Source organism: Hyaena hyaena, unplaced genomic scaffold (genome assembly GCF_003009895.1).
Source record: "Hyaena hyaena isolate Hyena2069 unplaced genomic scaffold, ASM300989v1 scaffold_303, whole genome shotgun sequence".
Lineage (NCBI taxonomy): Eukaryota > Metazoa > Chordata > Mammalia > Carnivora > Hyaenidae > Hyaena > Hyaena hyaena.
The window spans coordinates 1531420-1555459 of record NW_024080934.1 but is presented as its reverse complement, the minus strand read 5'-3'; the positions used below and the strand labels follow the sequence as shown (position 1 = coordinate 1555459).

Here is a 24040-nt window from a genome sequence, read left to right as displayed (position 1 = left end):
AGAATATTCCATCCAAGAAGAGAACACACATTCTTTGCAAGTGCACATGGAACATTCTCCAGGACAGATGACATGTTAAGCCACAAAACAAGTCTCAATAAATTTAAGAACACTGAAATCAGATCAAACATCTTTTCCAAATACAGTAGCATTAATTACATGAAGAAAACTGACAAAATCACAAATTTGTGGAGATTAAGCAACATGATAACAAACAACAAATGAGTCAACAAATCAAAGGAGAAATAAAAAAACCATGAGACAAGTGGAAATGGAAATAAAAAATACTAAAATCAATGGGATACACCAAAAGCAGTTCTAAGAAGGAAAGTTATAGTGATACAGGCCAACCTCAGGAAACAAGAAATATCTCCAACCATCTAATTTTGGGCCTAAAGGAACTAGAAAATGTAGAATGAATAAATCCCAAAGTAAGAAGGAAGGAAATAATAGGGATCAGAAAACAATGAAATTAAGAACTGTATCTAACAAACAAAACTGACAAATCTTTAAGAAGACAGAGTTAAATAAATAAAACCAGATTGAAAGAGAAGCTATAACTGATAACCAAAGACGTACGAAGGATCATAATGACTACTATAAATAATTACACACCCAAAATAGTACAACCTAGAAGAAAGGGATAAATCCCCCCAAAAATACAATCTTCTAAGACTGAATGATGAAGAAATAGAAATACTGAATCGGCCAATCATGAGTAAGGAGATTGAATCAGTAATCAAAAAACTCCCAACAAACAAAAGTTCAGGACAAGAGAGCATCAGGGGTGAATTTTATATTTAACAAGTCAAGTAAGACTTAGTACCTATTCTTCTCACACTCTTCCAAAAAAACAAAGAGAAAACATCCCCAAACTCATTATGAAGCCAGCATAATGACAACACACACACACACACACACACACACACACACACACTCACTCACTCACTCTACTAGGTAATATCCCTGATGAACATAGGTGCAAAAATGCCCAACAAAAATGTTAGCAAACTGAATTCAACAATACATTAAAATGATTATAACACCACAGTCAAGTGGGATTTATACAGGGATGCAAGGATGGTTCAGCATTGGCAAAACAATCAATGTGATAATGCCATACAGCACATTAACAAAATGAAAGCTAAAGTCACCATGACAATCTTAATAGATGCAGAAAAAGCATTTGACAAGATTCAACATCTATTTATAATAAAATCTATCAACAAAGTAGGTATAGATGGAATGTATCTCAATATAATATCTCAATATAAGCCTGTATATGATGAGCCCAGAAGTAACATCATACTTAATGGAGAAAAGCTAAAAGCTTTTCTTTCATATCAGGTACAAGACACATATGCCCACTCTTGCCAGTTTTATTCAACATGGTATTGTTGGTCCTAGCCAGGGCAATTAGGCAGGAAAAAGAAATAAGACATTCAAATTGGAAAGGAAGAAGTAAAACTATCACTATTTGGAAACAACATGATTTTATATATATATAAAACCCTGAAAGCTTCCAAAAAACTGTTAGAACAAATTAATACACAAAAATCTGTTAGATTTTTATGTAGCAACACCAAACTATCAGACAAACTAAGAAAAAACAATCCGATTTGTACCAAACTGAGAAAACAATCCCAAGTTCATCAAAAAATAAAATAGTAGTAATATTAGCCAAGTGAAAGACTTGTTCACTGAAAACTGTAAAGCACTGATGTAAGAAACTGAAAAAGACACAAATAGATGGAAAGTTATTGTTTGTGCATTAAAAATATTAATAGTGTGCTGATGCATAGGAGCACATGTAACCCAAGGTTCATAGCAGCACTTTCAACAATAGCCAAATCATGGAAAGAGCCTAAATGTCTATCAACTGACAAATGGATCGAGAAGATTTGGTTTTTCTATACAATGGAAGAATCCATGGCAATGAGAAAGAATGAAATCTGGCCATTTGTAGCAACATGGATGGAACTAGAGGGTGTTCTGCTGAGTGAAATAAGTCAGGCAGGGAAGGACAGATACCATATGCTTCTACTTATAGGAGGATTAAGAGAAACTTAACAGAGGACCATGGGGGAGGAGAAGGGGAAAAATAGTTGGGGAGAGAGAGGGAGGCAAACCATGAGAGACTCTTGAATACTGAGAACAAACTGAGGGCTGATGGGGGGGGGGGGAGGAGAGGGGGGGATGGGCATGGAGGAAGGCACTTGTTGGGATGAGCACTGGGTGTTATATGGAATCCAACTTGACAATAAACTATGAAAGAAAAAAAATATTAATAGTTAAAATATCCATTCTACTCCAAAAATCTACAGATTCAATGTAATTCCTATAAAAATTCCAATGGTATTTCTCATAGAATTAGAACAATCAAGGGTGCCTGGGTGGCTCAGTTGGTTAAGCATCTGACTCTTGATTTCAGCTCAGGTCACGATCTCATGGTTTGTGAGTCTGAACCCCTCATGTGGCTCTGTACTGATGGTGAAGAGTCTGCTTAGGATTCTCTGTCTGCCCTCTGCCTCAAAATAAATAAATGAACTTAAAAGAAAAGATCAATTTAAAAATTTGTATGGAGCCAAAAAAGATGCTGAAGATGTCAAAGCCATCTTGAGAAAGGAGAACAAAAATGGGGGTATCCTCACCCCTAACTTCAAACTACATTACAAAGCTATAAGAATCATAAAAAATTGGTATTGGCATAGAAACGAAACACACAGCTCAATGGAATGTTATGGAAAGCCTAAAAATCAATTCATGCATATACTGTCAATTAATTTATGACAATGGAACCAAGAATATACAATGAAGAAAGGACAGCCTCTCCAATAAATGGTATTGGGAAAACTAGACATTCAAAGGAACGAAATCATACCACTATCGTACACCAAATGCTAAAATGAACTCAACATGGATTAAAGACCTGAAACTATGGAAGTCCTGAAAGAAAACATAGGTGGTAAGCTCCTGGACAGTGGTCTTACCAATGTTTTGGCTTTTTGGGGTTGTGTTCAGTTTTGTTTTTTTGATCTGACACCAAAGGCAACAGTAACAAAAGCAAAAATAAATAAAAAGGACTACATCAAATTAAAGGCATCTACACAGTGAAGGAAACCATCAACAAAAATTTAAAAAGCAACCTACTTGAACGGAATATTAATTGTTATTTAATAAAATGATCTGGACATTTGTGACAACAGGGATGGACCTTAAGAGTATTACACCAGTGATATGAGTCAGACAGAGACAAATACGTATGACTTCACTTATCTGTGGAATCTAATAAACAAAGTACTCAAACAAAATTCAAAGATACAGAGAACAAGGTGGGAGAAAAGGGTAGAGAGATTCAAGAGGTACAAACTTCCAGCTCTAAAATAAGTCATGGGAATGCAACGGTACAGCACGGTGAGCACAGGCAATAATGTACTACAACCCTGAAGATAAAGAAGTAAATCTTAAAAGTTCTCATCTCAAGGAAAAGTTGTAACTTTGGTGGGGGATGGTAACTAGACCTACTATGGTGATCATTTTGCATTGTATACAAATGCTGAGTCCTCATGTTGTACACCTGAAACTAATAACACTGTTATATATCAATTATACTTCAATTCAATTCAATTCAATTAAATCAGTAGGACATCTATTTTGTTTGTTTCCTGTCTGGGCCCTAAGCTCTGAGGAACACTGACCTTTGTTCTGATGCATCCCAGGAACGTTACCTGCCACACAATAGATGCTCAATAAATAGTTTTGAACAAATGGGCTCTAGAGACCTTAGGAGTTTCTCTTCATTTGCCTACATTCTTAGTTTCTATTTCAAGAGAGATATTTTCTAAATTCCAACAAGTAGATATGTAGTTGTTTTAGAGCCCATACAAAATCTGAAACATTTCCATTCTTATCTCAGTTTTTAAACACTGAAGGTCATTTCTACACAAATTCTAAATACTAAGGCATCTGAGTGGCTCAGTTGGTTAAGCATCAGACTTTAGCACAGGTCACAATCTCATGGTTCATGAGAGACTGCTTTGGATCCTCTGTCTCCCTCTGTCTGCCTGCCCCCCCCCAAAAATAAAAAAAAATTAAGATGAAATAAAATAAAATTCACATTCTAAAAAAAGAACAAAAAACAAAATAACCACCAAATTCTAAATACCTAGGAAAAAACTTTTACACAAGTAGTCTTTCCACAACCCAACAACAGATTTCTAAACATCTGGAATTGTGGAACTATCCAGATGTCTTGATAAAAACAGCAGTAGCTAAAAACCCCAGCAACCGACTTAAATATTTCCATTCATCATAATCTGTAAATTTTATTTACATTTATTGGAGTCACTAAAATGCACTGTAGGCTATCAATGTTTCAGACTTATGACGATGCTACCTAAAATTGTAGAATTTTATAATTATCAGAAAAAGCAGATTGCTTGAGGTCTTTAAAGTTCAAAAGCAGTATGAATTCAAAATAAGCCTGGAAGGTAGTAACCGCAGATATCGATTTTTTTCAAGGCCCCATAGGTGAATGAACACAAATAAAATGTGTACATTTGTAAAAAGGCAATTGTGACTACTGTATTTTTCTTAAGCAAATGCAATATTGCAGGTATGCAATGAGATCAGAGAAACGTATGGCTTCCAAAAACACAAAAATAATTTGTTTTCAAAACAAATATTTTATGTTCCTGAAACATGCACCATAATTATTTACTAATTTTTTTTTTGCTCTGCATAAGGAATGAAAAGGATAACATAACATTTATTTATTATTATTTATATTTTTAACATTTATTTATTTTGAGAGACAGAATGTGAGCTGGGGAGGGGCAGAAGGAAAGGGAGACACAGAATCTGAAGCAGGCTCCAGGCTCTGAGCTGTCAGCACAGAGCCTAATGCGGGGCTCGAACCCATGAGCGAGATCATGACCTGAGCCGAAATCAGACGCTCAACTGACTGAGCCCCCCAGGCGCCCCTATTTATTTTTGAAAGAGAGAGAGACAGAGTGCAAGAAGGGGAGAGGCAGAGACAGAGGGAGACTTAGAGTCCAAAGCAGGTTCCAGGCTCAGAGCTGTAAGCACAGATCCCGAAGTGGGGCTGAAACTCACGAACTGTGAGATCATGACCTGAGCCAAAGTGAGACACTTAACTAAGCCCCCCAGGTGCTCCAAAAGGATAACATTTCTAAAGAATGCTATAGTTTGCGGTCCCTTAAAAGTCAGAATTCTGTCAGATTAACTGAAACAAAACCACATATGCTTGTCAAGATTCCAGTGCTGAGCAGGAGATCACAGCTGAGGCCCATGCCCATAGGGCCTGTTATGTAGCTGACTACCTGTTATCACCCCAATTTAAATGTTGGCTGTAGGAATCTGAACCTGTTTTCCCCTTTCAGTGTGACCTTTAGGTGCCACCAATCCCTGCACAGCGGTGCAAAAGTACACATTCTGTAATGACTTCCGGATTGGTGCTGGGGCAGTTCTGTGGAGCCTTGGCATAGTATTATCTTAGAGACTGAACTTCCTCCAGCAACTTTCTGCTTCAGGAAGGGAGCTGGAGGTAGCTCGTCCACCCCTGAAATCATGAACTGATGTTCACTTTTTTATTATATTCAACTAAGAATGTTGGTCAGGATTGCAGCAAGCTCTGGCTATTTAAAGCACAAAGATTATTCTGTGTCTGCAGCCATGACTAGAGCGGAAGGTGGGAGTAAAGAGAAACCACAATCAATTACATGTGTTTCTTTTTGCCTACTTGCAAAGGGTGGTTCTAGCTCACACCATCCAGAGTTGGAAGAGGTCCCCAGCCTGCTGTGCTTATCTGATAAATTGTTTCCAAGTTATAATAATGCCCATTTCTTAGTTCCTTCTTTTTACTACAAAGGGTAACCAGGGGGGTCAATTGCGCCCTAGATTCATCTAAACACCCTGTATTACCGCTGTGCCCGAACTTTGGCATACTGATTATTTTAAATAAAAATTACTTAAGAGACAGCCTGTGCAAAGACACTCAGATCCTCCTCTGTCATCCTGAAAGCAGAAAATATATCTATGTCGAACGTACCTCTCCCTCTATCAGGAGGTAGAGGTGTCTTTATTTACTGAGATAGGGAATTTAGGGCCAAGAAGGCTGCATAAACAACCCCTTTTTTTTCTTTCTTTTAAATTAAAAAAAAAAGTTTATTTTTGAGAAAGAGACCGAGCATGAGCAGGGGAGGGGCAGAGAGAGAGGAAGACACAGAATCAGAAGCAGGCACCAGGCTCTGAGGTGTCCGCACAGAGCCCGACGTGGGGCTCAAACTCACAAACTGTGAGATCATGACCTGAGCTGATATCAGATACTCACGCAACTAAGCCACCCAGGTGCCCCACGACCCCTTCTTTAATAATCTACTACCTCAGCCCAAATTCTGTGTGGAGGCTTCAATTAGTAAGGAATTCTAAAGTTCTCTTTGTCCAGTCTTGCTCACTCTATTGTCTCTTTGTCTAAAAAGTATAAGAACTGCCTGCCTTGATCATTTCTTTAGGTCTCAATTTTATTATTGGGCCTCTGTACACATGTGCAAAAGGTTGGCTTTTTTTTCCAGATAATCTGCCTCACGTAAATTTAATTCTTAGTCCAGCTAGACAAATCTTGAACAGAAGAAAATTTCTTCCTCCCTTCAATACTCAGCGGGATAGGACATCAGGGTAGTGGATCAGGGACCCAACTCCTTTGTCTCTCTCCTCCCTCGAGCTTCCTAAGGTCCCTAACACTTGCCTCCTTGCCTGCCTGCCTTGCCTGTCTTTGCCCTGACCACTGCTTACCTTTGGACTTAACACCCAGTGCTTTTTCACACTGGCTTACTTTCAGCACCTTCATGTGCTTCAGTGCCCAATCCCTCCACTTCCTTCAGGGATTCCCAATAAGGCATCCTGGATAAATTCAGGCCAAATAATGACTCTTTTGCCAATTAACACAATAATTCGCTTATAACTGTACGGCCTACTACAAACATGAATCTTTATTCAATACAGGTAACAGCATCTGTAATGATAAAATTATGTCTGACATTTGACGTGGAGAATTTACTGCAGATAATTTTAATCCCAAATGATTTAATCATTATCTCTCACCTTTTACCATGATCGTAAATATATGTCCTAGACTCCATAAACCTTTTTCAATTTTTCTCCATTTCCCATTAATTACAATTGCTGTTTTGACAATGAATCGTTTTCTGAAGAGCATGTCTATGTGTTTATGACCCCTTAAAGAAATCAGGTTTTTAATTTTAACAGGTCTCATCTTTATGCTTCCAAAATACAAGCTGTTCTGTAAGCAATGAAAATATCTAATAATCAACTGCAAAGAGAGTAACAAAACCCATCAAGTTACTACTTTATTTCATTCTTTGCTTTATCTGTCTCTATGTTAACGTACTGAGTGAGATCTCCCTAATTAAAAGTGCCCAGGAAGCTGCTAATTATTGGGGACAGGAGGACAAATTAACTGTAATCCTTACCCTCATGTAATTCAAGATTTAAAGGAGAAAAGAAAGGGGCCCTTGGGTGGCTCAATTGGTTGGCTAAGCATTCAACTCTTGATTTGAACGGCTCAGGTCATGATCTCACAGTTTGTGAGATTGAGCCCCTTGTTGGGCTGCTTGCTTCAACACATAGCCTGCTTGGGATTCTCTCTCTCCCTTTCTCTTTGTCCCTCCCCCTGGTTGCTTGCTCACTCTCCCAAAATAAATAAACTAAAATAAGAAAATAGAATAAAATAGAGATATGCACAGTTCCATAGGAGTCCAGAGTGCTCACCTCCCCCTGCTTCCCCAGGGCCGCTTGCTAACTGCAACAAGAAGTGACTGCACCAGTCTGTGCACCAGCTAGGAGCCTGCAGCACGGCCATGGCAATGGCTGAAGGGGAGAGGAGAGACTGTGAGGCATACTGAGGAAAGCTTGGTAGGGGACTGGCTGAAGAAGGGAAGAAAGGAGAGGAGTAAAAGCTTGCTTAGGCTCCTGGCTAATGTGACAAGGAAACACTGCCTTTCATTTGAAGTAATAATGCGAGAATACAGTTGTGTGTGTGTGTTAAGTTTCAGGAGCCTGTGAGAGTATCTAGAATGAATAGCACACCCTGGTATTCATTAGGTTCAGCCATCCCTAAACACTCCATCTGCCTCATTTTTTAGACTCATTGTTAAAATTTTCAAATGTGTTCCCTTTGATACCTTTTTAAAAATAGCATTTCATTCCCTTTTGGAGGGGGGGAGCCTATTTGCCTGAGGCAGGGCCAACTGTGCAGAAGCTCTGACCCATTTTTTGGTGTTGTCTTTGGTCTCAGTAATTATAGGTTAAACCACTTATCCTTCTTTCCATAAGAAGGACTAATTTCCTTAACTTTATTAATAGCAGTAACAAACATCAGCCAAGTGATTAGGCTAGAGGGAGAAGAAAAAGCACTTATTGAGAGCCTGGAGAATACTTTTGGGTCTTTGCCGGTTCCTTCGGGACTCCACAGGGTTCAAACAGTCCGCTAAAGAGCCCAGGTGAAAAACCACAGCAATCTTCATAGCACATACCACACGCCCTAAGGCAACTTTTCCCGCAATGTGTTCTGGGAAACTACTCTGGCAACAAGAGCTCTCATTCCCCTCCCCCACTACCCCAATCCAATCCATCCCTGACTACCCCCACCACAAACAACGACGACTCTGTGAAATATTTGTGACCTGCCAAATTTTACAGCTTTACCATATATCCTCATGATGCCAGTGGACATATTATGGGCTACAAAAGCCCTACAGTAAAAACAAACAAACAAACCCGTAGGACTTTGAACCCAGAGTATGTCCAGGAAAACTAGTCATTACAGATGACAAGTCAACATCTCATGGAGCTAACATGTATTGGAACACATTTTGGGAAAAGTTGTCCTAGGGACTCCTTCCTGCGTTCTGACAGCTATGGCCATGACTATTCTCCCGCTCCTTCCCATCTCCATTACTGGCATCTCTTCCTGACTTCGCCATCATTTTGGCTGCCCTTGTGACCCTGACTCAAACTGAGCTGAAACTCCAACTTGTCCTCTGCTCTGGGAGGTGATGCTGCTCCTCCCAGCTCGGAAGGTGCACTATCCCACAATGTGCTGACCACAAAAGCAGCACCAGGGACGGGCTCCAAGTACTCGAGTCTTGCACGCGGAGTCTCAAATTGGAGTAGCTCCTGGCTGAGCCCCAGTGAGATCGCAATTCTGGAATTCTGCCAGTCCATATTCTTTCCACTCCCCTCCTTTCACCTGCAACATCCCACAGCCTAGCAGACATGAAGGCATACAACTTAGCAAACACTGAAAACTCTGCAAAGGGACTTCTCTTCCCCTTTAAGGTGATTATAAAATAGGATGTAAGGTATTACAAGAATTAACCACACAGAGAAGAGCAGTGTATAGAATACTGTGGGCAGTTTTATTTCATTGATAAAAGTATCCTAAGGTCCCTGAATGTAAAAGCACATTACTGGACTTTAATTCTGCTGAGTTACAAACAGATCCAATTGTTCCTTTGCTTTGTGACCTCTCCAGGGTTTAAATCAGAAGATCAGGCAAATCTTTATCAGTACATTTGACAGGAAGCTTGACTTCTTTCTCAAGACTTCTAGCCCATACACCAACAGGGAATTAGAAAAGGCTATGCTCCCTGGAAAGAAACCAGGTTTTAAAATGGCCTTTTCTCAGCCGATTTGCTCTCTAAACACCAAGAGGCATTTGTATAAATGCAGCGCAAGGCATAGCTTCAGACAGGGATATATTGATGCTGCAAGATATATCCTTCAGGAGCATGCATTTTGTCACAAAAATATTAACAATCATAACTTGGGGTTTCATAATGTTTTAAAACTTACATGGTATACAACAAATTTGCTTGTAAATACTGCTGTTCTTTCCATTAGCAATAGTAGTAGTAATAAAACCTAACAGCATAGTTTATTCTGAGCCAAGCATGCAGTATGTGAAGCACTTTATATGCATTATTTCATTTGCTCCTCTCAAGAAACCTATGAGATAAAGGCAGGCAGGCACTGCTGTGTGTCCATTATGAAGGTGGTAAACAGGGGTGGTGATAAATGGAGGTGGTGGTAAGTGACTAGGCTGATGTTAGAGGTCATATCTACATAGAGTTTGTAAGTATCCTCTGGACAGGGACTCCAGCTCATAATTCTTTGGGTTCACTCAGCACATAATCAAGTTATTACATCTGTTATATTATGGCTATTTGCCTTGATCCTGTGCCTCTATTTCAGCCAACATTGTGTAGCCAGGAGCTTCAAAATACCCAAGATTTCAAAAGCAATCCCACTTAAGAAATACAAGGTAAGGGGCGCCTGGATGGCTCAGTCAGTTAAGTGTCTGACTCTTGATTTCAGCTCAGGTCATGATCTCACAGTTCATGAGATCAAGCCCAGCGTCAGGCTCTGCGCTGACAGCGAGGAACCTGCTTGGTATTATCTCTCCCTTCACTCTGCCCCTCCCCTACTCATTCTCTCTTTCTCCCTCTCTCTCTCTCTCTCAATAAATAAAAATAAACTTAAAAAAAAAAAAGAAATACAAAATAAGAATTTTAATTTTGATTTAGGGGTAACTAAATAAATTAAGGCAGACTTCCAGACTTCTCTGCCTCTTCCCTGCTTTGACCTCCTCACTTGCCCTTCAGTTCTCAGCATTTTTCATCTCCTTCCTCTGCTGAGGTCAATAAATCCTCTCCATTATATCCTCTTAACCATTCTCTTTGGAGACCAGTGGGCCTATCCCTCAAGTTCCCTCCATGCCAGTCCAGTGTTACAGTTCGGGGCTGCACGGGGGCTCCTACTACACCTGACCCGGACTCTACAAGAAGAGGCCAGGAAAGACCTCATGAGGCACTTTTACACAGATCCCGCCACATTTCACTTTCAGCATTAACAGAAGTATGGAGCACAGGGATCTGCATGTTATAGTGAGGTTGTAAATGGTGGTAAATCCAAGAGCCACGCCAGGGGTTTGGATTCCAGGGGCAGTGCTCTCTCCACTACAACTGGGGTCAGGCCCATTTGTGTTTTGCACTGCAATTGGGTTCATGATCTGGAATGCTAGTTCCAGTATTTGCTTTGTTTTGCCAAACACTCCACTCATCACATATAAGTGCTATAGGGATCTTAAATCTAAATGAAGTGAAATATCATTCTGAGAAACTAAACATACCCATTAATCACTAACAATACCCTAGTTATTTCAAAACCAAGTTCAAGAAATATTTTTTAGGGGCGCCTGGGTGGCTTAGTCGGTTAAGCGTCCGACTTTGGCTCAGGTCATGATCTCACTGTTTGCGGGTTTGAGCCCTGTGTCAGGCTCTGTGTTGACAGCTAGCTCAGAGTCTGGAGCCTGGAGCCTGCTTCAGATTCTGTGTCTCCCTCTCTCTCTGACCCTCCCCTGCTCACGCTGTCTCTCTCTCTCTCTCAGAAATAAATAAAACATTAAAAATTTTTGTTTAAAGAAAAAAGAAAATAAACAAAAGAGAAAATAAAAAAAAATAAAGAAAAAAAATATTTTTTAGCAATAAAGTCTTAGAGAGGTGCCTGGGTGACTCAGTTGGTTAACCATCTGACTTCGGCTCAGGTCATGATCTCACAGTCTGTGGGTTCGAGCCCCGCGTCAGGCTCTGTGCTGACAGCTCAGAGACCGGAGCTTGCTTCAGATTCTCTGTCTCTCTCTCTCTCTGCTCCTCTCCCTCTCGCTCTCTGTCTCTATCTCTCAAAATAAAACAAAGATATAAAAAATTTTTTTAAAAAAAATCTTAGAATCTGCTCTAAGAAATCAGAATAAATGTACTCAAAGCAACTCAGATCTCTATTATTCACTTCAAGAATTCTACTAAACACAGCAATTACAGCCTGCCACAGACTTCAATGAACTGAAGTGCATTTCTTCTCCATAGTTGGCATATGTGCCAATTTTTCCCCCTATTGGAAGATTATACAGGTTGAAGATGAGAGAAAACATGTTAAAAGTTGCATGTATGCATTGATTCAATAAGCATGTATTTAGCACCTTGCAAGAGAGGGGACCAAAACAGATCATTAAGTGCCACTGTAGTGATCAGTGTTTAGGATCACTAAGATCCTCACCTCGCTCTCAAGTTCATGGGAAGTTTAAAAATGCCCCTCAATCAGGAAACTGCAAGCTACAACCCATGAGTCCCTCAGTGGGAAGATTAAAACATACCTGATCAAGGCCTGCAATTTACAGCTCACAAGGCATATCTGGCCCACCATTTATTTCTGTCAATAAAGTTTTATTGGAATATAGCCACACTCATTCTTTTACATGTTGTGCATGATGCTTTTCACTAAATTGGCAAAACTGAGTAGCTCTGTCAGAAACCCTATGTCATGCAAAGCCCAAGATGTACTTATGATGTGTCCCTCTGCAGGAAAGGTTTGCAGACCTTGACCTAAATAATCAAGTCAACAAACCATGGATTAATGGGATAAGTGCTAATATAAACACTATTACTACTATATCACTATGTTAATATTATAATTTTCCAGAACCAGTCTTGGCTCTGTCCCCAGATAGCAATGTGACCTTGGACAAGTAAGAACCTCAAGGTTTCAGGAAACTCATTAACAGCATCATGGCATAGTTGATCTAATATAGTTTATCTATCACATGTGGGCTCACAGATGACTCAGGGGTAAACTAACAGTATTACCACGTATAATCTTTACTTTCTTATCGATTTCAATCCCACATGCCTAGTATGCTATTAATTCAGTTACCTTTTTTTTTTTTTTTTTTTTAGTAAAAATTATCTTCCCCAGCTATCTAGGGCATATGAACCAATAAGCCAATAGGTCATGCTTTTGGTCAATAATTCTTAACTGTAAGTCACCATGGAGCCTAAAAAAAAAAAAACAAAAAAACCTGCAATACTTGCCAGAATTCCAGGTCAATGAAATCACAATCTCTAGGGGGTGGGACCCAGATATCTGTGCTTTAAAGTGATTCCAATGTGCAGTCAAGGTTGAGAGCCACTGCTCCTGGTGTCGTAACAGGCATGGATCAAATTAGTATTTGCAGTGGGAGCTGTATGAAATGAATTTTTAAGTGTTAAGCTGTTAAGCTAAAATTCCACCAAAATTATATCATAAAATGCGAGTACCACAAAGACATAGTGAAATTTTAATAGAAGCAATTTAGGCTCATAGCATCAATTGGCTCCTATTTAAGTCACAGCCAAAATTTATATCTCAGGAATGAGGCCCTCTTCACCATGTGGTAGATAAAGTAAGACTATCTGATTTTAGAATTCACTACTGAAAACAAAAACCAAAACCAAAACCTAGACATCCCCTGGCGTATATGAAAAGCTATCAGTTAGAAGACTTGAGAATTCAAAAGAGGGAGATTATTATGCCTGGACAAATATGGAAAGTTCTGCCATGGAAGGAGACTTCTAAAACAATAAAATTTAAAAATTTTATAGACTTCATAGCCTCTGAAAGAAATAAAAACAGATGTAAGAAAAGAACTTGAAGGGCAAAATAAAGTTGTTTTTTTCTAAGACCTACTGCCAACTCATTTATTCAAGATGTCTGGTTTATAAATTAACCAGAATCTTGGCTATTCCTCTTCCTTCGACCCACTGCCAAACTATTTTCCATTTATTCACAATAAATTTATCTGCAGATCCAGAGAGAAGAAAATCAAACTGGCCAATGTTTTGTAAGGGTTGACAAGGATGCTGCTAAGACCGAATGGAACTGTTAATTATCTTAATCACAAGCAAATAAGAACGGACTATTGTGTCTCTTGACACATACACAAAATAGATCCTTTTCATAACCAAATCCTTCCTGACTTTGCTGATTTTCATTAATTTTGCACCTGCTTTTCTGAACTTGATTTCTCTGAACCTGATTCCCAGCAGCTAAAGCACTCCAGCCTGACATTCTCGGCTAACCAGTGTCTGCAAGCATCTGCCTACTTCACACTGCCTACTTCACATTACTGGCAGACTTCTACTTCCCAGCCCACTGTTTTTCCTACACTTTGTTTTGCAGTTACTGACACTGTTCATTCACTTTGCAAACCTGAGTTTAGCTTCCTGGCAGTCGTGGATAAAATGAACTCTATCAAGTAGGAAAAGTTCCTCAGGGCCAGCCAGTCCTTCACTCTGAAAGTCACTTATTTAAACATAACCAATACAATCTCTATAATCTAGCATCAGCCAGACCTACTGTGGGAAGCAAGGCTAATGTTTATCTGGAAGTGCATTGTTTTCCTCAGAGAAAACAGGGTGGATTAGTAAAAGGCCAAGGTTTTGACATTAGTATTTACTTTGTGACTGTGTGAAAATTGCTTACCTTTATATTTAAAGAAATCTTTACTCCTTTAGTGTCATTGCTTAGGTTCAGGTCACAGGTCAGTAGATGTGGACCTCAGTACTTGTGTTTGAAGAGTGGCAATTAAAAAACAACAACTGACCAGGTCAGTGACCTTGGGGACAGTCTCTAATCAATCCCAACCCACCTTTTTATTTCGATACCTTTTCTTTGAAGACAAACATTAATATAAAGCCCATTTTACTAAAAATGTAATATTTAACAGCTTACCAAGTTAGATATTTGCTTTCCTTATTCCCTGCTGTGTAATCAGACCAGCAGGCCTTGCGGCCTCGTATTTTTCCCTGGCTGGGTTCTCGACCAGGAGCACAATAGCATTGTGTGTTCAGCTTCTAACAGTGTAGGGGGTTGTTTCAGTCATGCAAAACTTAAAAAGCAAATACTCCATCTAGCTTTTCTATGATTTCCCTTTTTTTTTCTTTTTTTTGGCTAATAGAGGAAGGAAGTTAGGAAGAAAAATAAGCCAATTCATCAAATATAACCACTTTTCTAATTCTGGATTTTAAAGCTGCATCATCTAATTCATATTTAGTTATGTCTAATACGACTGCTCCCACAAAGAAGAAGTTTTTTTATCCATTCCATGATGAAACCAGTCTCGTTACTGCTCTTGCTTAATATCCTTTAATGGGACTGCAAGGCCCATAGCAAAAACTCCAGTTTGCAGAAGAGACTCCTCACCATCAGACCTCAGCCTACCTGTAAAGGTTTCATGTCCATCTACTCACAGCCACACACGATCTAATGCTCCAGCCACATTCCTGGAACATAACCATATTCTTTTATTCTATATGTATGTGTGAAGACCCCTAGTGGATACATGAAAAATAAGTGGTACTGAATCCTATATTTACTCTTTTTCTATGTTTTATACAAACATACCTATGATAAAGTTTATTTTCTAAATTAGGCACAATAAGTGATTAGCATTATTAATAAAATAATTATAACATAGTGACATAACAGCCATGTGAGTGTGCTCACTAGGTCTCTCAAACTCTCTTGTCCCACACCCACCTTTCTTCTTGTGATGATGTGGGTTGATAAAATGTCTGTGTGAGGAGATGCAAGCAAGGTGAATGACGCAGGTCCTGCAACACACTGTTAGGCTACTAGAGGTCTTCTGATGACACAGCAGAAGAAGGATCACCTGCTTGTGAAACCGTGGATGAAGGGGAACTACTACACAGCTACATTCCTCATCGCTAAGCATGCTTCCTTATCACTGTCCTGTACCTAAATAAGTTAGCAAATTTTCGACTAAAGAAATATAAAAAAAGATCTTCTTTGCTCAATTATTTTCATTCACTACTTTGCTATTTTCCACTCTAAATTAGCAATTCTGATAGAAACAAATCAAGATAAAATTTATCAGGCAACGTTAAAAGAGAAAAACTGTCGATATTCTATATAAGTTGGTAACTTTCACCAGTTCAATAGTCATTGGGGGATATAGTTACAAAGTCCTGAAAATAATCATTTTCAAGCTTTATGTACTTCTTATTACACTAAAAGTAGACTTCATAGTTCTAAGAAGTCATGTGATCTAACAATGTAGCATCATTATTACTCTGATCAATATATTATCATACAGCAAATCATCATAGAATTTCAAATGCTGGTCAATTTCCAATTATCCAGATGAACTTGGAAAGAAACTGTATAAAGTATAAACACATTAGTAATTCACATACTTTAATCCATGAATTGGTTTTCAAGCTTTGTAAAATTTATTTAGAGGAAACATTTCTAGATTGTTACATTTTATTCTATCTTCTTTCTTTTCCTACCTTCCTTCTATAGGAGAGTTTCAAATGGAAATGCCTTAAATGCAGGAGGAAAAAAACTCAAGAAAAACTAAGAGGGGAAAGTATATCCATAATATGTAACAAAACATCTTAAACATTTTATTTTCATTTTGCCACAATTTTCTCCATGCAGTTTCCGAAATTTCTTGGTCTCACACCCCAAAACTTCTCCCATCTGTTTTCTCTCCTCTAACAGAGCCCTGTAATTAATAATCCAAAACCATTTATTAAGCCCATCCATGATTTCAGTGTCACCCTCTTTGTTCTCAGTTTTTTTTTTTTTTAATTTTTAATGTGTATTTTTTTTTTTTTGAAAGAGAGAGACAGACTGTGAGTGGGGGAGGGGCAGAGGAAGGGAGACACAGAATCTGAAGCAGGCTCCAGGCGCTGAGCTGCACAGAGCTGTACACGGGGCTTGAACCCACGAACTATCAGATCATGACCTGAGCTAAAAAGTCAGATGCTTAACCAACTGAGCCACCCAGGCGCCCCTGTTCTCAGTTCTTTATAATTGTTACCAACTTGTCCTCCAGACTTCCAACAGAAAGACACTCATTACTCAGATTCTGCTCAACAAGGAAGACCCGAAACCAATAAGCCTAATATTTACTCTGTGAAAGAGAACTTAGGGGAATAAATGGAGAACATGACAAATATGTATCATTTATTACTTCTCTATATCCTTGCTCATTTAGCTTTAAATTTCCTAACAGAAAACGTCATGAATATTAGAGATGTACTCATTCATATAACACATATTAACAAAGCACCCAGTATCTATCAGTCACTGTTCTAGGCTCTAGGGATATAGCAGTGAACCACACAACAACAACAAAGTGGATTTACATAAATGCTAGCTGGCATAAAGTGCCATGAGAAAAACAAGCTGAATAAAAGAGAGAGCTGTTGGGTGAGGTAGTTCAAGGAAGGCTTCCCCGATCAGGTAACAATGAGTGGACGCAAAGAAAGTGAGGCACACAAATACGTGGGGGATTAACTTTCCAAGGAAAAAGATAAAACTGCAAAAGTCCTAACGTAAGAGCACAGTTGATGTGTCCAGGGAGAAATCAGAAAGACAACTTGGATAGATAAGAATGAGCAGGGAGTACAGTTAGCATCGAGGTCAGAGTTAACAGGGTAGAGGCTGGGGTCAAGAGAGGCGGGACCTTGTATACTTCCAAGAAGACAGAGGCTTTTCCTCTGACAGAATTGGGAATCCACTGAAGGGTCGTGAGCAGAGGACAGATCATGATCTGTTTTCCACTTTTAAAGGAGCATTCAGGCCACTGGGTGCAGAACAAACTCTAAGAAGTCAAAGGCAGATAGGAAGCTATTGGAATAACCAAAGAAAACTTGAGTGTAGCTTGAAGCAGGGTAGCAGCAGTCGAGACATTAAGACATGGTCAGTTTGAAGTCTCTTGAAGCGGGATTTGTTGACAGATTGGATGGAAGAGAAAAAGATTCAACAAAGACTAGGGTTTTTGGGGGTGCCAGGGTGGCTTAGTCGGTTTAGCCTCTGACTTCGGCTCAGGTCATGATCTCACCATTCATGAGTTTGAGCCCTGCACTGGACTCTGTGCTGACAGCTTCGAGCCTGGAACCTGCTTTGGATTCCGTGTCTCCCTCTCTTTGTGCCCCTCCCCTGCTCATGCTCCATCTTTTTCTCTTAGAAAATATGCATTAAAAACATTTTTAAAAAACTAAGGTTTTTAGCCCAAGCTAAGAAGTAACAGTTTCTACACAATGACACGGAGAAGGTCACAATGACTTAGTGGGTTTTTTTTTTTAATTAAAAAAAATCTTGTTTATATTTATTCTCTAAGAGGAGAATGAGTGTTTTTCCCCAGGACAGGTCTTAATAACTACCATGTAGAATGACCGACCTCCGTGGCCAACACTGTTTCTCCTCATAGGCATCTTTCGTCTGCAACTTCAACATAGGACCAATCAACTACAGACCCCTGGTCAATTAGCAGAGGGGAAAAAATCGTAGAAGGACCTGAACAAACAGGGTTTAATAGGTACTGTGGTAGGGGACAAGTCGGAGGATATATTTAAATCAGGGAGAAAACCTTTAAAAATACATTTCAGACCAGCAAAAATTAGCTCCCTATTTTATAAACAAGAAAGAACACAGAGAGTGAAGATGATTATCGGAGAGTACATCAGAACGGAGGTGGGGATTGGCACCTAGGAAAAGGCTTTCTTATTTTTTGAATGAATGGTGTTCTAGCATCTAAGGAGAGGAGGTCAAATTTAAATCTTACTCTTGGATTACAATGTAAGTTACATTATTTTGGTTGAATATGAAATAAAGACCATATTATCATCCTTGCAAAGATTAAACAATACTACCAATTGAGTCATTGGTCACACTATTTTTTACTTTTCAATTTCCATGTGAGAGTTTGCCTGTAAGTTACAGGTTTTAAAAACGAAAATTTCTTCAAGTCATTAAACGAAGATAAATCTTTTACAAATAACACGTAACTAAATATGCATATATAAAATGTTTTCTTAGGCACCTTACTAGCAATAAAAATAAACCACTGGTATGGGCAGGAAGTGCTCTATCACTGTCTTTTCAGTTTAAAAACCTTGAAAGGAACTTGTAAAGGCCACATTATGGTAGCGGCCACTCACTACAGGGAGGTGTCCATTAGACCAGACAATTCTAGTAGTTTTCTCTCCATCTGAGAGCTGCCTTCCATGAGGCAATTATTAATTCCCTCCAATCAACCCTAACTGTTTGAAGATGGAATGAGAAGAGAGAGCAGCTATTTCAGGGAAAGAGACAATTTCACTAAAATACTTCCCTTTTGTCACTTTGAAACAATTTTTCATATTTAGAGTATGATGGGAAACCATGGTGAGATCACACAAACCTTGAACTTACTTATGCGAGAATGGTGGAACCCTCACAAAGGAATCAAGCCTTCCACGTAGGTAGATGAGGTGAGGAAGCAGGAGCAGGCATGGACTGGGATCCTCAATCTCCAGCAACTGCTAGAAGCTGGGAGCAGAGCCAGCCAAGGCTGTGGGGCTCCGGGGCAGGAGCCTCAGCTTGCCTCCTGCAGTAAGAGGACCGACCCCACCCTCGGGCTTCTACATGCCCCGTGCAAGCCCCGCTGCGGCCAAAAGGGGGAAAGAGAGCAGAGTCAGAAGGAAGAGAACCCTAGTAACTGTGAAGTCTGCTCGTTGTGAGGTGCAGCTCCTCTTGTTTAGCAAGCAGGCATCCTTCAGGAGGGTTCATACCCCCGCAGAAACAATGGGAAAATAGCGACACAAAATGAACGCATTTCAGCCTTAAAAAGTATTTTTAGCATAAATTTCCTGTCACATGGTTATATTTCTACCACACAGTAGAATTTCATTCCTCTTTGAAAGTCAATTTCTCATTTATATGCTCTCTAGAATACTAGAGGAAAGAAACTGTAGCTTAATACCACTAACAACTAAAAAAAAAACCCCAAGTCTATGCCTATCTCTACAATGTTATCTACTGTAAAACACATAACGTTCCTCTGAACTTTATAAAAACAAGGAGGCTGGGATGGTGGGATTTGTGTGAACAGAGCAGCGCGCATGCAGTTAAAGGATTAGTGGTAAACATTTCTTAGCTTTGTTCACACCAGAGACGGAAGAAAAAAAATTCTTGCTTTCTTTCTCTGCATTCCTCTCCTTACTGACTGAATTTTCAAACTGTTCTAATGTTAGTAAGAATGAGTCAGAGAAATAGAACTTAAACAAATTTGTACTTTGCTAACCCAGGGACGCCTCTTGAAAGAGCCAAAACCCATGAAGATAGTACATACTTTAATGCTAAAGTTTTAAAATACTGTGAATCCTATTCATTAAAACAAAACCACACTCTCTGCCACTTCTAAGTCCCTCGGCATGCTGTATTACCAACTGACTACCCACACTATATAAAAAAAACAAAAAACAAAAACTAAGAAAGATACACCAGAAAATGAAACCACTTACCTTGATCAGTGGACATGACTTCACATACATATATTGATAATTAGTGTACTTTGGTTTAATAAGAAAATCTTTGTCTTTACTCTTTTAGAGATCATGTGATAAAGATCTCATCCCTGGTTTTAAAGCCTCTGGTAGACAGGGGAGATCACACAGAGCAGCCAGGAGCCCGCACCAGTGCCCTGTGCACCTCAGGGCATTCTCGGACCTTAGTGCTCAAAGACAACCTCATGCATAATATGCCACACCTCCCAGAGGAAGGGCTGCTGCAGGGTTTTCACGAGACCAAGTATCTGAGGATGGAGAGACTTCTATTTATTATGGTAAAGTAAACAACAACGGAGGCACATGGAAGCTTCAAGCGAACAAGAAATACATTTGGGAATAGGATGGTTTATAAACTGCCTAATTCCTCAACTATTAGTAATGCTCTCAAAAAGCCAGCATGAAAACAGTTTGTTTCCACTTTAACTGGGTCCATGCCCTGGACCAAAGAGGTTACAGATTCAGAGATTCACAGGCTTTAGATGTTAAAATGTCATTTTGGATGATCACAAATGCTATTTTGCCACTCTGACATTCCATTTTAACACAGCTCACTGAGCTTGGTGAATAAATACTACTCATAGATTTCCTAAGGAAACCAAGTTTTATGTTATTTCAGAACACTGTACAAGGGGTATGATATCTATTACTGACTTTCCTATATCTTTACATGTTTGTATCATTCAACAGGTACTTTAAAAATTCCTCATATCCTGAAATATTAGAAAATGTCAATTAAAATATTTATAAGATCACAATGAAGTAACAGGCTAGACAGACATCCCTCTCATGGTTAGAAATAAAGTCTCCAATCTCCTCATTGTGTCCACAGGCGATCATTGTCACACTCCAGTTGCATCAAATCACTCAGATGGCATTTTAAAACACACATTGCCGGGGGAGCCTGGGTGGCTCTGTCAGTCGAACATCTCACTTCGGTTCAGGTCATGATCTCACGGTTTGTGAGTTGAGCCTCTGTACTGACAGCTCAGAGCCTGGAACCTGCTTCAGAGTCTGTGTCTCCTCTCTCTACTCCTCCCCCGTGTGCTCGCACGCACTTGCTCTGTCTCTCTCTCTCTCAAAAATAAACATTAAAAAAGTTTTAAAAAACCCCACACATTGCCTGGGGTGCCTGAGTGGTTCAGATAGTTGAGCATCCAACTTCATCTCAGGCCATGATCTCGTGGTTTGTGAGTTCAAGCCCTGTGTTAGGCTCTCTGCTGTCAGCACAAAGCCTGCTTCAGATCCTCGATCCCCCTCTCCCATTGCCCCTCTTGTGCTCATGCTCTCTCTAAACAATAATAATAATAAATAAATAAAACACAGATTGCCTAATCCCATCTCCAGAGCTGAATTCAATCAGTGTATGGTGGAGCCCCAGAATTTACATTTCTAACAAGCTCCCAAGTGACAGGAACACTACTGATTGGTCTGAGACTGCACTTCAAGGACCACATTAGTGAAGTACGAGGGCAAAGATTTGCCTGTTTGCAGTCTTGACTCATTCACTGACAGCCTAAAGCTCTGGCTCACTTGCATCTGCTTAGAATTGCTTGATGTCAGGGCAGGGCAATACCCAGGATGGGGTCTGAGGGGCTAGGTCTCATTCCAACAAGACAAGAACTTCCACCTGCTCATCAGGAAGTGGCGGTTAACAACTTAGTAATTCTTAATAAAAGAAATCTGCTTACATATTAGGCATGAATAGGTTTTAAAACTCATCTAAAAAGAAGGGATAATTAGAACCATAAAGAAAAGAAGTCCAAGAAAGACGAAATCGGAACTGTCTTTTATTTCCTTTGCAAACTCCACCCATGTGTTTGAATTGCACTGTGGCAGGAAAACTGTCTATACTGGATTCCAGGACCACTTGGTCTTGGCAAACTTCAGTAATGTAAGAAACAGAATGTTTCCCTGTCATAAAAATGCTCCAGCTGATGTGCTTTCTGAGCTCTGATAGCCATGTTTAAATTATAAATTCAGGTTTGCTTTTCTAACAAATAAATACCTTTCCTTTTTTTTTTTTTATCGTTAACATTCACTTTTGTGCCAGGTGCTGCTAAGCACTTTCCATGCAGCATGTTATTAAATCCTCACTGTAAGGCAATGATGGTTTACCACTATAAAGGAGTAATGCAGGGAAGGTAGCAAACAGTAATTACCCTTTCATAGAAGAGAAAGACTAGGTTTTAAGAGGTTAAAAAAATCTGGCCAACAACACTAGTAAAATGACAATCTCTAAGAAGTTAAATTCACTTTGTATACTAAATTAAGAGATAATGGAATCCACTTTTGAATTTTTATAGAAACATGATAATAACATATAACTATTACTATTGACTCTCATTGGCCACAAGTGGATAATCTGCAATTATATTCAGCATCAAACCACAAACTTTTCTTTTTAATCCAGAAGAAATCTTATTTTTATTTTTTTTTTACTTCACATTTTTGTTTAAATTCTAGTTAGTGAACATAAAGGGTAAAGCTGGCTTCAGGTATAGAACTTAATGATCCATCACTTACATATAATACACAGTACTCATCCCAACAAACATCTACCACAAACTTGTAACTAAATTCTAAGCTCCCTAATAGTAGCCAGGGGAGTGTCTTACAAAGTTGAACATGCACTTCCATATGACCCAGCAATCACACTCCTAGGTACCTGCCCAAGTGAAATGAATACTTAACAGTCACACAAAAACCTGCACATGAATGTTTACAGGGGCTTTATTCATAGTCACCAAAAGATGGAAACATCCAATCATCCTTCAATTAGCGAATGGATAAGCAAAGTGATAAATCCATGCAATGGTATAACATTCAGCAAGAAGAAGGAATGATCTAAGGGCACTCGCATGTGCATTAGGAAGAATCCAACCTATAAAAATAGAACTCCACGACAAAGCAATTGGACTAATAGGTAGTTACTCAAAGGATACAAAAATGTGGATTCAAAGGGGTACCTGCACTTTGATGTTTAAAGCAGCATTATCAACAATAGCCAAACTAAAGAAAGAGCCCAAATGTTCGACTGATAACTGGATAGAAAAGATGTGGTATATAAATATGATGGAATATTACTCAACCATCAAAAGAATGAAATCTTGCCATCTGCAATGATGTGGGTGGAGCTGGAGTGTACTATCTAAGCGAAACAAGTCAGAGAAATACAGGTTATCATATGATTTCATCATATGTGAAATCTAAGAAATGAAACAGGGGAAGGAATTTAAAAAAGGGAGAGGGAGACAAACCATAAGAGACTATTAACATAGAGAACAAACTGAAGTTGCTCAAGGGGAGGTGGGTGAGGGATGGCCTAAATGGGTGGTGGGTATTTAAGAAGTGCACTTGGGATGAGCACTGGGTGTGATATATAAGTGCTGAATCACTAAAGTTTACTCCTGCAACCAATATTGCACTATATGCTAACTAACTAGAACTGAGACAAAAACTTGAAACAAAAACAAAAACAAAAAAGAAGGAATCTAACCTAAAAGGCTACATGTGTACGATTCCACATGACATTCTGGAAAAGGCAAGCCTATAGGGACAGAACATATATCTGAAGTAGCAGGTGGTAGGAGGACACACTGGTTGATTACAAAAGAGCATGATGGACTATTTGAAGGAGATAGGATTGTTCTAGATCCTCACTGCAGGAGTGGTTACATAACTGTGTGCATTTGTCAAAACTTAGAATTATACCCTAAGGAGGGTTAATTTTGTTGTATATAAATTATCCCTTAATTCTAAAAATTAAG

At 39.2% G+C, this 24040-nt stretch overlaps 1 protein-coding gene across 3 annotated transcripts in view; it reads right to left on the bottom strand.

Annotated features, from left to right (window-relative positions):
- FGD4 (FYVE, RhoGEF and PH domain containing 4) overlaps positions 1-24040 on the bottom strand; it is a 217208-nt gene that overhangs the window by 79756 nt on the left and 113412 nt on the right. The window contains exon 1 of one of the 3 annotated variants that reach the window (XM_039247668.1): positions 20229-20405. The exons of the other annotated variants lie outside the window; for them this stretch is intronic. Within the exon in view, the coding sequence (XP_039103599.1) occupies positions 20229-20244 (16 nt within the window). The 5' untranslated portion in view covers positions 20245-20405. Of the gene's footprint in view, positions 1-20228; positions 20406-24040 lie in introns of those variants that run through there. 3 annotated transcript variants of the gene reach the window in all.